The sequence below is a fragment of the Podarcis muralis genome, chromosome 12, assembly GCF_964188315.1.
Source record: "Podarcis muralis chromosome 12, rPodMur119.hap1.1, whole genome shotgun sequence".
NCBI lineage: Eukaryota > Metazoa > Chordata > Lepidosauria > Squamata > Lacertidae > Podarcis > Podarcis muralis.
In genome coordinates, this window is record NC_135666.1 from 56,349,306 (window position 1) to 56,363,725 (window position 14,420).

A 14,420-nucleotide genomic window follows, 5' to 3' on the forward strand; every position below is an offset into this window, starting at 1 on the left:
TAGTATTTAGAGCAGCAATTGTCTGGTGTGGAGACACCAGTCGGGCTCTCCTGTCTTTTGGATCCAACTTTCCCTCGGGAGAAGTCACAAGACTATAGAAAGACGGCTTGAAATAAAATGAAGTAACAGTTTCAAACCTGAAACCAAATTTAACTCCTTTTGTAACTCCGTGAAAAAAGAAAAGAAAGATTTTAATGGATAACAAAGGTACATGGAACATCTCTGTTTTCAATTAATAAGAGCAGGTCAGTTACATTCGGTATGAGATGCCGCCAGTGCTTTTTTTTCTTTAAAAAAAAAAGTTTAGGGGTACTCTCATTTTGACTCAAGAAAAGCACCATTTTATAGTTCAAATCAGAGAAAATAAATATGGTAAATGTACAAAAGTAAAAAGATTCACAAAATGTTTAGGGGTATACGTACCCCTGCTTCGCCCCAGAAAAAAAGCACTGGATGCTGCTATCATAGGCGTTGTGAGATTAGAACAGAGAGAAGTGGGGAGAAAGAAGTGGGAATAACGATATTTCATTCTTTTGCATAGTGTATGTGCACAGTTTCTGTATAAGTGTCAGGTGGACTCCTAGCACCCATAACAAACCAAATTCCCCAGGATTATTTGTGCTTCATATGTGCTTCATATGGTGTGGATATTACAATATGCTGAAATGCATTGTATGAGATTTGGCCTATGAAGTGTTTGTATCTTTCCTTCTGGATGTGTTTTCGATACGTTAGCATTGAATTAAAGTGTGTTTAGAGAAGTGTGGCTCAGGCTGCACTGCGTTCTTCAGCTGTGCGTTCTCTAACTGACCCTATTTTCTTTTAGGGTGGCAGGACACAGTGCGTACAGGAAGTGTGCCCCATTCTTTCATGTCCCCAGCATCTCAGTCATACTCCATCCGGACAGTGTTGCCCAAAATGTTTGGGTGAGTGGTTGTTTAAACAGGCATATTGCATGTACTCTGTACGTTTTCTTTCAGACAACTCACAGACACTTGAGGAAGCTTATGCATAGTTATATAGCACAGAAAATTTTTGAAAGAGAACAGTTGCATCAAATAAATGGAATATAGTTAGAAAATTATATCTTTTACAATGGTGTTATTATGCTTATTTTCATTCCCCCACCCCTGTTTTTCTTTATCGGGAATTAGGCCAAATCTTGGCCACTTAAATTTGGTTTTCTATAGATGTCAGATGTACTATTTACTTTGGAGAATAAATGTGATCTTCGGAACTGGATCTGGAAGATTATTATGTACATCTGTTTTTGCTCTCCCCAAATGAGAGCAATGCTGTATGGTATTTTATTTATTTATTAAGACCATCTTAAACCCACCCTTCACCCAATGATCACAGGGTGGGTTAAAATAATATTTAAAAGAGGCAACAACTATCCAATGATTAGAGCAGATAAAACTGTAATACACATGAAAATGTTTTGCAGAAACAGACTAACATTCAGATGCAACATTAGCAAAGTTGTGGTTTGCTTGGTTGTTTTTTTTACAGTCAAGTGGTATATAAATTGTATGAGATAAATAAATAAAACAGTCGTACTTCTGGGTGGGTTGGGGAAGATGTTCCATAATCAGTGTGTCACTACTCAGATGGCGCTGTCCCACCCAGTGTATAGAAATATAGAAATTCTGGAGGTGAGAAAAGAAGGGCTTCCCTTCCAGACTGAAGAATCTGGTGAGGCTGCTGCAGGGAGGCATTTATTCACATCCCTGGCCCCACGTTGTTTAAGGTCAACACTGGCACCTTAAATCAGGGGTCGGCAACCCATGGACCGGATACAGCCCACGAAGACCGTTTTACCGGCCCACGAGCCTCCTGCAAACTGAGCCTCCCGCTTGGCAAGTCCCTCATGCACTGTGCTAAACCAGCACAGTGCGGTGCGGGGACTCACCGAGTGGCACCAGAAATGGTGTCTGTGCACACGCAGATACCAAAAATCGCGTCTGCACATGTCCAGACACCGGAAATCGTGCCTGCGCAGGCGTGATTTCTGGCGTCTGGGCATGCGCAGAAGCGATTTCCGGCATCGCGCTGCGCCAGTCCGGCCCATGGACAGTCTCCGTGGGAGTGATCCAGCCCATGGCCATAAACCTTGCCAACCCCTACCTTAAATTCTGCCTGGAAGCAAATAGGAAGCCAATTAAGAACTTTAAAGATCAGTAAAAGGTAAAGGTAGAGGGACCCCTGACCATTAGGTCCAGTGACCGACTCTGGGGTTGTGGCGCTCATCTCGCTTTATTGGCTGAGGGAGCCGGCGTACAGCTTCTGGGTCATGTGGCCAGCATGACTAAGCCACTTCTGGCGAACCAGAGCAGCGCACGGAAACACCGTTTACCTTCCCGCCGGAGCGGTACCTATTTACCTACTTGCACTTTGATGTGCTTTCGAACTGCTAAGTTGGCAGGAGCAGGGACCGGGCAACGGGAGCTCACCCCGTCGCGGGGATTCGAACCGCTGACCTTCTGATCGGCAAGTCCTAGGCTCTGTGGTTTAACCCACAGTGCCACCCGCGTCCCTAAAGATCAGTATATGATCCCTAATAGCTACTCCAGTGAACATTTTAGTGGCGGCCTTCTGTACTAATGATTATTTCTGGACCATCTTTCAATAAAGCGTCTTGCAGAGAGTACATTACAATAATATAAATAGGAGGCTGCCAGGGTGAGAGTAACTGTGGCTAGGCCACTGTATCCATGAATGACTGCAGCTGGAGAACGATCTGAGGCTAGAAAGATGCAGTCTGTGCCACTGAGGCTCCTGGGATGGAGTTACAAAGTTGGATCAGGGGTTATCCTCAGAGTACAAATGTGTTCACTTATTTAGTTATTTAATTTATTAAACCACAAATGAGCACAAAACCATTATTATAACAGTAACCAATACACAAAACCAACTGGAGGCGACAAATTCTTTCCTTGCGTTCAAAAATGATATATAGAGTGAGGGTTGGGGTCAGTTAAGTAGTTCTGCTAGCAAGAGGCAGAGCAATGGCTCCTGCTAGCGCAACAGGGCTTCCTCCCCTCTCCTCTGCTATGTGACCCCCGCCCCCCCGAACAGCGTGTGGCAAGAGTAAGGAGAGGTTGTTCCATCAGAAAAGCACATATGCTTGCTCTGATAAAACATTTGCTTTAGTGTGATATTGAATTCTTCCCTGAATATGTGAAATCAGCTGGCTGCTGTGCAGACTAGATGATCCATGGGATCCCTTCCAACTCTGTGATTATATCATTATTCCAATAAGGATCTCCACAACTTTCATTGGGTGGGGGGAAAGCATATCAGCTCAGTTGGTTAGGGCATAGTGCTGGTAACACCAAGGTTGCAGGTTTGGTCCCCATATGGGACAGTTGCATATTTGTGCATTATATGGGGTTGTACTAGATGATCCTCAGGGTCTCTTCCAACTCTGCAATTCTATGATTCTATGTGCTAATGGTAATTGTCTTTACATCCTGTGTGCTAGTTAGACTCTTCCAATATTGCAGGAATATTGTACTTCCAGGAAAGTACAGCTAACCCCATTGAGAAAAGGCTGCCTACCCAGTTCCCTGACCCAAGAACTACCACCCCACAGCTCTTCCATCTTGCTGGGATCAGCCTCAGTTTGTTGGCCCTTATCCACTACTGTCCCCATCCAACACCTGCAAGACATCCCTGTGGCTCCAGTGATAATGAGAAATAGAGTCCTTGACATCAGCATATGGCTGATGCCACTCCCCAAACCCAGCAGCAGTGTTCCAGCACTACTCCAGAGGAGCATCTCTTGAACTGGGCCAGGTGTAGCCTACATGGCATCTTCCAGGTGTTGTTGTAATACAGCTCCTATTATCTCTGACTATTGGCAGTGATTTGCTGGGGATGATGAAAGTTGTAGGCCTAGTTGTAGCATCTTCTTAGCTGCTGCTGAACTGGGCGATGCATGTGCTCTAGGTGGCAAAATGGCTTGCTTCTAGATGTACCTGCAGCATAAAAGGGAGATGGAATGATATAACTGGCTTTTGGGAGGATACGACAATGCAAGAGGCTTTGTTAGTGAACAAGCTAGATAACTCATTTATTGTTTCCAGCCTTGCCAGACCAATATAATGTGCTTTCATGCAATGCACGGCAATGCAAAGGATGTGTTGTCCCATATGGGATTTCTGAACATCTTGAACTGATTTTCATAGGACAGTCTTGGCGTTGACTGGGATTTTTCATATCCTGCAAGACTTGGCTGGCATGCCATAAAAGTTGTACTGAATTATCTTCTGGGCTGGTGCACATCATCACTTAGTGATTACTGCTTTCTAACTCAAAACATTACATCAAGGAGATTGTTCTGCAGGATGTACAGAGCCGTTTTTAAAGACGTGTGCTTGTTGTAAGAATTGGCAATATCATTGCAGGTGGGGATTATTCAAACGTCTGTTCGCAGTAGATGAGATTTGTTAAAGACACACTGACTCCAAACCAAAATGTGACAAATATACTATAAACCAGACTCTGACAGGGCAATTGTCTTATACCAAGCACACAGACTCAAGTGCTGAAATATATTAGCTCCAGCATGAATATAAGTGCTGTAATATACATATAAGAACTTTGCACATCCAGGGTTGTTTCCATTCTCTTCAGTGTTGAAGAATGTTCCATGGCACCGAAAATGAGAGGGCCTCTTTTCCCAAGAAGCTCTGAGTGGTCTGTCAAAGCTCCGTGGGATGTGGTGTTGATTCTAAAAGATGTAGTTTTAAGCGAGAGGGTTCCCTAACCTTTTAGTCCATGATAGCATACCTAAAAGTTTAATCAGACGTGAACCCTCAGCTTCTCAGACTAAGCCCCTTCAATTTTTCACGTGAACACCTCAATACAATATTTAGGATGAGTTTTATTCTAGCACCACCATCTTCTCTTCTCTTTGCTTCTCTTCTCATGTGGCCAAGAGAGGACCAACCGGGAGATGCCTGCCTACTCTGGGTTTCATTAGGAGTTGGCTCAGAGAACAGTCTGCAGTCAGGAAAAAGGAAGCACAGAGTTAATGGGATTTGCTGCCACAAGATGTGGTGACTGCCACCAGTTGAGATGGATTTGAAAGTGGATCAGAAAAAATGGAGGATGAAGCTATCAGTGGGCACTAGTCATAATGGCTGGACACTGCCTCCAAATTCGGAGGCAGTGAGCCTCTGGATACGAGTTGCTCGTTAACAACTGTGGAGAAAGACTAATGCCCTCAAGTCCTGCCTCTGGCCTTCCCAGAAACATCTGGTTGGCCACTGAGATGGGCCTTTGGTCTAATCCAACAGGAATCTTCTTCTTCTAGCTCATTGTGGAAGATCCTTTGCACCTTCCTCAGACTTTGCCTCCAGATTCTTAGAAGAGAGGCAAGTGTTCCTGTCCCCAGAGATTTTTCATACTGCAGCCAATTCTCTTTTCCATTCCAATGCAATAGAGCAGATGTGTTTGTGGGCTTGTGTGAGGCAGTAGGATGGGGATGAAATCTGGAAAACAGGTGTGAGGGAGAACAAGTTTTGAGGTGGCAAGCAAATGTGTCTCCTCTCAATTGTTTCCAGATATTACATACATAGTTATATCTAAATCCTCTCCAACACATCTGCTGTGTTGTGATGGTTTTCTTACAAGACAACCTGTAAAGGCTGCTGGCCTGTTGTGTTATGTTAGTACTGCTATCCAAACCCTTAACAATCTTTACAACAACCCCTCCAATAATTAGGTCAGAGTAATCATTCACCGAGGAATTATATGATTTTATTCATAATCCCAATAGAGGGTTGAATCCAGACTTCCCATCACGTGCAGAGTAGACCCACGGGTATAAATGGGGCTTAAGTCATGACCGATTTAAATCCTACTGGTATCAGCGTGTCTGCTTTAAACATGACAAAATCATAGAGTCCAGAGTGAGCTCTTAATTTTGAAATGAAACTTTTGAAAGCAAAAAATACTTATTGGTACAGTATAGTTGTGCATGCTAATCATCTCTAGAAAGCCCAGCCATTTAAAAGTTTATTTCCAGGTAGTTTGTTAGCATGGGTGTAACTGAACCCTTGGGGAAGCTGTAGTCACTTTGCCTTCTTTCCTCAAGCTGTAAAATGGGGATAAATCTACATTACAATGTTGTCTGTATCTGTCTGTACTTCAGTCCTGAAATGGCAGTACTTGTCAAAAATGGTGACAAGTATGAGGGCAATCAGATATGAGGGACTCGAGGGTTGTCTTGTATGACCTTAGAGTTTTACATCTTCGTGAAACAAAACAAAATTCTTAGTAAAGAGCATAGAAGCACATTTTAAAGTTAGGTCAAGCCATAAAACATGGGCTTTGTGTGTATAAAACCCAGGTCCAGTTCTTGGCTTCTCCTAAACTAAGGCAACTCCACTGTTGCAATACATTTTTTGTTTTTATGGGATATTAATCGTACATTTGTAGAAATCGTTTTATTGCATTTAGTGTTTGTAGAGATGTTTTTAATTGTTTTTAGAACTTGTGGGGGGGGGGTTGTACTTTATCTAATTTTTTATCTTCTTGTACACTGCTTCCTTTGGTTGCAGGCTGTGAAGCAGTCCATAAATGTGTTAGTTGGTCAATTAGTTAATTAAAGTGAGACCTGCAGCTAAATGTTGCAGTGTGTAGTGTTCCTGTCCTAGATATTCCATTCCACTAACCCTCCCTTCTGGTTTCCCATATTCATCTTCAAAAGTCAGTTTGGGTTCCCCACATTAGCTGTCCCCCCCCAAAAAAAATATAAATAAATTGTGGTTCTTTAAACCTTGGGGTTTCACCAAGCTTATTGATGTCTCTTTCTTGTGGGCGGTGCCATTTTGGCCACATGAGGACTGGTACCCAGATAATTGAGTTTACTATTATTTTTCAAATAGATCTCTGGCAGCAGGGCTAGGGAAACCCTCTACCTGACCCTCAGAAGTGCCAGTGGCCATGGGCTAGATGGATCAATAGTCTTATGTGATTATCATTTATCCATACATTTATTTATTTATTTAAACTTTTTAGTCCCTTGTCACCCGAAGGTCTCCAAGTGACCCAGCAAAGAAAAATATACAGTACATAATACCATAGGGAAGAAGAGGGGGAATCATCTAATACATTAATATTTGATATAACATCCATGGAAAAATACATACTAGCCATGTAAATAGTAGTGAACAATATTAACAATACTCAGATAATAAACAGAGCAATACTCTGACCTGCTAATTAGCAAATGTACAAAAATTCAGTTCCCTCTATTCCAAAAATCATTCACATCGAATCAACAATTTTCCTCATTGAACCTAGAAGTCTAGTGTCAAGGCAAGCTGTTACAAATAAGTAGTTTAGAATCCCTCCACTCCACAAGTTTTATAGAGATTTGCCAACGTCGTTTTATAGTCCCCTGTCTTTGCCGCAGGTAATCAGTAGTTTCTTCAAAACAGTATAAAAAAGGATAAAAAACAAATCCTGTATAAATGGATTAAAACAGAACAACCCAGTCAATAATAGTTTGCAGATGAGCCATAGCTATCTTTGTTGACGATGCAGCAGCTCCCTTTAAATCACATTCTTTTCCCTGTTGTTTGTATTTCCCAGGGCAGAGGAAAGTGTTTGATCTCCCATTTGGAAGCTGCCTCTTCCACAGCGATGTTTATGACAACGGAGCCTCTTTTGCATACGACAATTGTACTAAGTGTACCTGCAGGGTGAGTAGGTAGTAAACCCTTCTTCATGTCATTTTCATGGTACAGCAGTGATACCTTTATAGTTTGGGGGCTACAGTGCTTGCTCCCGTTGACTTTCAGATGCATCTCTTAGTAAAGTAACACCATCTGAGGCCCTCCTTCTTGTGTCTCGTCCGTGTGAGGCCCGGAAGGTGGCAACAGGAGAACGGGCTCCCCATTTGTGCAATGCTCTTCCCAAGGAGACTCACCTGGTGCCTTTGTTATATATCTTTAGGCACCAGGCAAAAGCATCCCTCTTCTCCCAGGTCTTTGTCTAATTGAACCATTTATGGTCTTTTAAGCTGGGGGTGGGGTACTGTTTTTGTTTGTTACTATGCGTCAGGGAACTGCCATTGGTTCAGGAGGGAGAGGGGAAAAGCTGGATGGATTACAGAGAGCCCCGAAAGATTTTGGGAAGCAGCTCCTCCTCAGCGGAGGAGAGTAACCACACCTCCAGTGGAGAGGAGCTTCAGGGCTCGGAGGAGGCGAGGCATTGCCAGGACACCTTGCCTGGGCAAAGCAGGGAGGAGAGAGGTCCTCCGTTACCCACGCCCTCCTTGCGCAGTAAGCTTCCACGCCGAGAGGGGAGGCGCAGACTGGGCGTCAAGAAACTACTCTGCTGGGGAAGGTTTAAGGACCGCCCACTCACGGATTCTGTCAGTGAATGAGCCAGCCACGGGAGAGTGGCGCTCTGGACAGATAAAGTTTATTTTGGCATCAAAAGCAAGACTTCACAGCCAAGGAGGGAGGCATTTGCCTGCTTGCTCTCGAGCCACCCCTTGGAACCCTAACACTATGTTATGTATTTTTGTGTTCTTATGTAAATCACTCTGTGATCCTTGGATGAAGGGTGGTATAGAAATTGTGTTTGTGTGTGTGTGTGTGTGTGTGTGCGCGCGCGCGCGCACCCTTGTGCAAATTAATTGAAATAAATAATGTAGTTTATTGTACAAAACTCACATATACATACATTAGTAGCGGATATGACCTCCGCTATTTTTAAGCAGCATTTGAACACGGTTTGGCATGGAGTCTACTAGTTTCGAACAGTCACTGTTGATTTTCGGATCCCTGTACCACACTTGAATCAGCGCCTGAATGAGCTTCTCCATAGTCGTACAGTCTACAGCACAGAGGCGACTTTTGCAAATACATTGGTACCACTGGTTACAAACGCTTCTGGTTACGAATGCTTCAGGTTACAAGCTCCACTAACCTGGAAGTAGCTGCTCCGGGATGCAAACTTTGCCCCAGGATGCGAATGGAAATTGTGTGCTGGAGGGGCGCGTGCAGCAGAATGCCCCATTAGCAAAAGCGCGTCTCAGGATAAGAACGGTTGGAGCTTAAGAACGCACCTCTGGAACGAATTAAGTTCATCACCAGAGGTACCACTGTAGCCCACAAATTCTCAATGGGATTTACATCTGGGGAATTCCCTGGCCAATCAAGTACCTATATTTGCTGCTCTGTCATGAATTTCTTCACCACTTTCAATGTGTGACAGGGGGCTATGTCCTGCTGCAATATCCCAGTACCATCAGGACACCTCTTTTCCAGCTCTGGAGAGCCAGTGTGGTGTAGTGGTTAAGAGCGGTAGTCTCATAATCTGGGGAACCGGGTTCGCGTCTCCGCTCCTCCACATGCAGCTGCTGGGTGACCTTGGGCCAGTCACGCTTCTTTGAAGTCTCTCAGCCCCACTCACCTCACAGAGTGTTTGTTGTGGGGGAGGAAGGGAAAGGAGAATGTTAGCCGCTTTGAGACTCCTTAAAGGGAGTGAAAGGCGGGCTATCAAATCCAAACTCTTCTTCTTCTTCTTCTTATTGTGTTACAGTAGCTTCCATTGTCTCCATAAGCGGCATCAGTTTAGCAACCACTTCATGTATCCAGTAGTCACTAATTGAGGAGGGAATGTTATCCTCTTCATCCTCTTATCTGCAACCTCTCTCCCTCCCTTCCTCTTTCCATGTAGGATTCCACTGTGGTGTGTAAGAAGAAATGCTCACCTCCTGGAGATTGCATTAAAGGCAAAGAGCAGTGCTGCAAGGAGTGTGTCTCGTACATGTCCCCAGAGAAAACGAAAGTGTGCAAGTTTGGCAACAAGATCTTCCGGGTAAATGCCCTTTTTTGAAAAAGAAACTGCCCCCCACGCGGGTGTCATTGCAACACTTGAGTAATCATCAGGTTGCAATGAATCCAGAGCAGTGGTTTTATCTTTTAGTAGTGCAGAGAGGCTCCCACACAAGGAATTAAAATAAAACAGAAAAAAGATTAGCTTTCTGCAGTCTGGTAAACTGACTCCTTTCTGCCTAGGCAGACAGCAGTGCTGCTTCCCTGTGCTATAAAATGCATTATAATGATGTGATTCAGTTTCCTTAGCACATCCCAATAGCTATAGTAAAGGTACCGCATTTTTCGCTCTATAAGACGCACCAGACCACAAGACGCACCCAGTTTTTGGAGGAGGAAAACAAGAAAAAATATATTCTGAATTTCAGAAGCCAGAACAGCAAGAGGGATCGCTGCGCAGTGAAAGCAGCAATCCCTCTTGCTGTTCCGGCTTCTGGGATAGCTGCGCAGCCTGCATTCGCTCCATAAGACGGACACACATTTCCCCTTACTTTTTAGGAGGGAAAAAGTGAGTCTTATAGAGCAAAAAATACAGTATTTCTCTGTGGCCTGTAGAGAGCATGGCTGAATAGACAAAGCCAAAATGGAACCTCTTCTCCCACCCGCAGGTGAGCCAATAGGAGCTGAATTCACCTTTCTGGATTTACACCGCTATAGATACAGACAGTGCTTCATGAGTTGGGAAGGCATGCGGTATTAATCTACTCCTGCCCTCCTTCTACCCAGGGTCATTGGGGATTCCCTCCCAAAACACTTCCCATAATATTGGGTGCCTGCTTGTTTTTTTCAAGCCATGCAGAATTTCTCTCTCCCCCCCCCCCCCCCTCTGTTGGAACTGATTTCTGACACTGTGTCGACCATCTGTGTGTTGAGAGATCCAGGGATCAGATGAAAAGTTAAATCCCTTATGCACATAGTATTTACTCAGCCAATGCTGCTTTTCATTAATTTGCATCCCCCCCCCCACACACACATTGCACAAAGCTGGACTGTACTTAGGTCCTGGAAACCCAGTTTACAGTCAATTGAAAGGAACTACTCTTCATTCACTCAGTTGGTGCTTACACACAGAAAAACCATTGTGCCACCAGCCAATTGTCTCTTTCTTTACTTACATGCATTCTCTCTTACACACACACACACACACACACACACACACACACGAACACACGACTCCTTATGATTATCATATTGACTTGTACTCAAAGGAGCATACAGAGGATTGACCTTTTTCTGTAAACCCAAGTGCCCAAGCCATACACTGCTTTTGAAACACACCTCAGTTTCAGAATAGGCATTTGAAGTCTGGGGTTTGGTAGGACTGCTGTTCCAGAAACTCATGTCTAAAAACCACTTCCAGGTGCAGAAAATTCTGATCTTGGGATCCAGACTAGTATTCCACAGAACAAAATATCAGAATTATAACAGCAGACAATGACTGTCCAGCCTCTTACAGTGGCATAGTCAATGTGTACAATCATTCTTATTTTCTAAGGCTGTATTCACTTTCTAGGGAGAGAGGCCCATGGAGCATAATAAGACTTATTTCTAAGTAAATATGTATAGGGTTGAACTATTATACAGTTAGTTGTCTCTGTTTCTTGTAGTTCCATAGACATTGTGTTTTGTGGAAAATAGCCTTTATTTTGTTTTTCCTTTAATACATTCTTTGGTCTGTTGAGATCTGTTAATATTTTTTTTCCCCATATGTCCACTACTTCTTGGTTTATTGCCTCAGTTTTGAAAACTGGGGTTATAAACTGAGCAATCTGAGGGGGATCATTTTAAAGCCAAGAAAGGCACCGTAAAGTTCAGAAAAGTGTAAAATCCGATTATTTTCTGATCCACACGTTAGTCTAAAGAGTGCAGATCAGGTCAGCTCACATCAGAATTCACATAAATTGAATTCCTCAAGTGTCTCTCTTCTTCATATTATTAAAATATTATGTAGAGTAGCAGAGGGAGAAAAATGACTCATGGGAAATAGTTGACTGGGAAATGGTCTTCTGAAAACCACAAATAAAGTGAATGAGTACTTTGCAAGAGAATTTGTGAAATCCCAGAGGACTGTGCCCTGTGTCAGGTACTCGGTCATTATCTTGAGACAGATTACCCACAGTGCACCCTGCTCTCACCTGTGGCTCATAGAGGCTGTCAGCATTTGATAATAAATAAATAAATGGGTTCCTCACATTTTTATTGTGTTCTGCATCACACTGATCCACAGCACACATCTTTTCTCTCTGTTACTATCTGCCCCACCTTCATTTCCTTCCAATAAATCGAAGGCTTCTGTAAATTGGATAGAAAAGGAAGAGTGGCTGGACCTCTGATGGGTAAAATAATGCTTTAAGAACTGCATTTGGCCCAAGCAGTCCATAAGGAAGGAAGCCAGGGCATTTCTGAAGCAGCACTTGGGAGTCACAGAGCTCTGTACCTGCTAGAATTCTTGGGTAATTTTTGTTCTCTATCTGTTATAAGCATTTTCAGATGTTTAGTGGATCAGATGTCTGCCTTTGCACTGTAAGTAATCCAAATCTGAGTTCAGTATTAAGTACATTCCTGGGCTGAAGGAGAACGATGCCACATCTGGGAATAAATTTCCAGTGTCCTGACATCTTTATCAAATACTTTCACGCGCGGTAACTTAAACATGCCAATCACAGTGGCTATGTTGAATCAAATTTTTATAATTATGTCATCCCAAATGAGATGTTCATGATACTGTGTGATCACAACTCGAATGTTTTTCAGGAGAAAAGGCAACTAATCAGGATGTTGCTAGAAAATTCTGACACGTCTTCATTAAGCGTACAGTAAAGCTCCTCTATCTGGAAGGATCAGAGTGAAAAACCATCCCTGATGAGCTTCCATCCTTAATCCAACTGGGTGGAGATGGACATCTCAGAAGTGATTTAGACTAAACAATGACATAACTCCCCAACAGGGAGAGTGTTGCTTTTTCCTTGTATAACAGGATGATGCATTACTGGAACTGCTTCCTTCTGCTGCCCCAGCTGATGGCTGTATCATGTTCTCACTCCTGCAGGATGGAGAGATGTGGTCCTCCGTTAACTGCACCATCTGTGCTTGTGTGAAAGGCAAGACTGAGTGTCGCAAGAAGCAGTGCATTCCAGTCAGCAGCTGCCCTCATGTGAGTGTGTGTCCTTTTCCTCCTGTTTATAAATTGATAGAGCTTTTCAGTAGAAACTTTGGCAGGCTTGGTTTACGCAGACTTGGGAAAAGGAGAACCAGAATGAGACTCCAAGTCCTGGGGCAGAGTGAAATATTCAGGACAGGACAGCACGTTTCCCCCTGTTTCTTCTGCTCTGCCCCAGACATTTCTTTCTGATTCAGTGACTTCTAATCCCAGTTTTACATCAACTAGTGCTCTTTCCTTTCATGCTCAGTATATATATAGATCTCTCGTTTTACTTGCCTTCATTGGGTGTCTTGTGCCATAGGCATGGTGATTTGCTTAATGAGTATCTGTTTAAAATGTTTGGAGCTGGCTAAATTTACTTACTTGGAAGTATGCCTTAGTATTTCAGTGGAATTTGCTGGCATGCAAGTGTGCTAAGGATTTCAGTGTACGTTGCTAAGCTGCTCCTACAGGTGGGTGTAGGTAAATAAAGTGGTAAATACATTTGCATAGTCTTTATATAGGGTTAGTAGACAAATTTGGCGTTGCTGTTGACTGTCCCACAAACTGATGTCCTCAGCTTTGCATTCATCTGTGTTTGCAAGGAGAAAGTAGCACATTGGGAGCCAGTGTGGTGTAGTGGTTAAGAGCGGTAGACTCGTAATCTGGTGAACCGGGTTCGATTCCCCGCTCCTCCACATGCAGCTGCTGGGTGACCTTGGGCTAGTCACACTTCTCTGAAGTCTCTCAGCCTCACTCACCTCACAGAGTGTTTGTTGTGGGGGAGGAAGGGAAAGGAGAATGTTAGCCGTTTTGAGACTCCTTCGGGTAGTGATAAAGCGGGATTTCAAATCCAAACTCTTCTTCTTCATTTGCCCACAGTTGTGTGGCAAATGCTGATACTGTATAAAATATCATTAGAAGACTTCCACAAACAAAAACACAAAAACGTAATTCAGTGCTGCCTGCAATTGCTTCCTTCTGTTAAAGAGATTTCTTGAGAGATTTTAGAGAGTTTTAGAGATCCCAGAGCTGCAGCAACTATCTGCAGATGTGTACGTGTGAGTTTCAGGATACCTCTACTCTGTGAAGATGAGCAAGTGTGAGCCTAAGCACATTCGTACATCAAGAATGTGGTACTTAACTATGGTCTTGCCATGTAGATGTTACTGAAGCAGAGTAATGAAATCCTGCTAGATTAGAATCACTTCAGAAACATCTCAAAAGCACCTTATCTGGCACCCCTCCCATAAGGAATTACAAAAGGGAAAGTATATTACTTTGTACCTCTAACACTCTTGGGAACTCTGTTATACTTCAGTGTCCACGGTTATCTGCTTGTGTCTCATGTATCTTATTCTCTGCTCAAGAAAGCGAGGCGTGGTCTTACAAAAACTAATGGATAGGCTGTTTCACAG

The 14,420-nt window shown here is 43.4% G+C and overlaps 1 protein-coding gene across 2 annotated transcripts in view; it reads left to right on the forward strand.

The window, feature by feature from the left end:
- The window catches only part of BMPER (BMP binding endothelial regulator), a 169,237-nt gene that overhangs the window by 85,211 nt on the left and 69,606 nt on the right, over positions 1–14,420 (forward strand). Inside the window, exons 7-10 of one of the 2 annotated variants that reach the window (XM_028750015.2) lie at positions 827–926; positions 7,606–7,715; positions 9,703–9,843; positions 12,910–13,014. In XM_028750015.2, coding sequence (XP_028605848.2) covers positions 827–926; positions 7,606–7,715; positions 9,703–9,843; positions 12,910–13,014 — 456 coding nt within the window. The remainder of the gene's footprint in view (positions 1–826; positions 927–7,605; positions 7,716–9,702; positions 9,844–12,909; positions 13,015–14,420) is intronic. The other variant, XM_077916511.1, reaches the window with a different exon arrangement.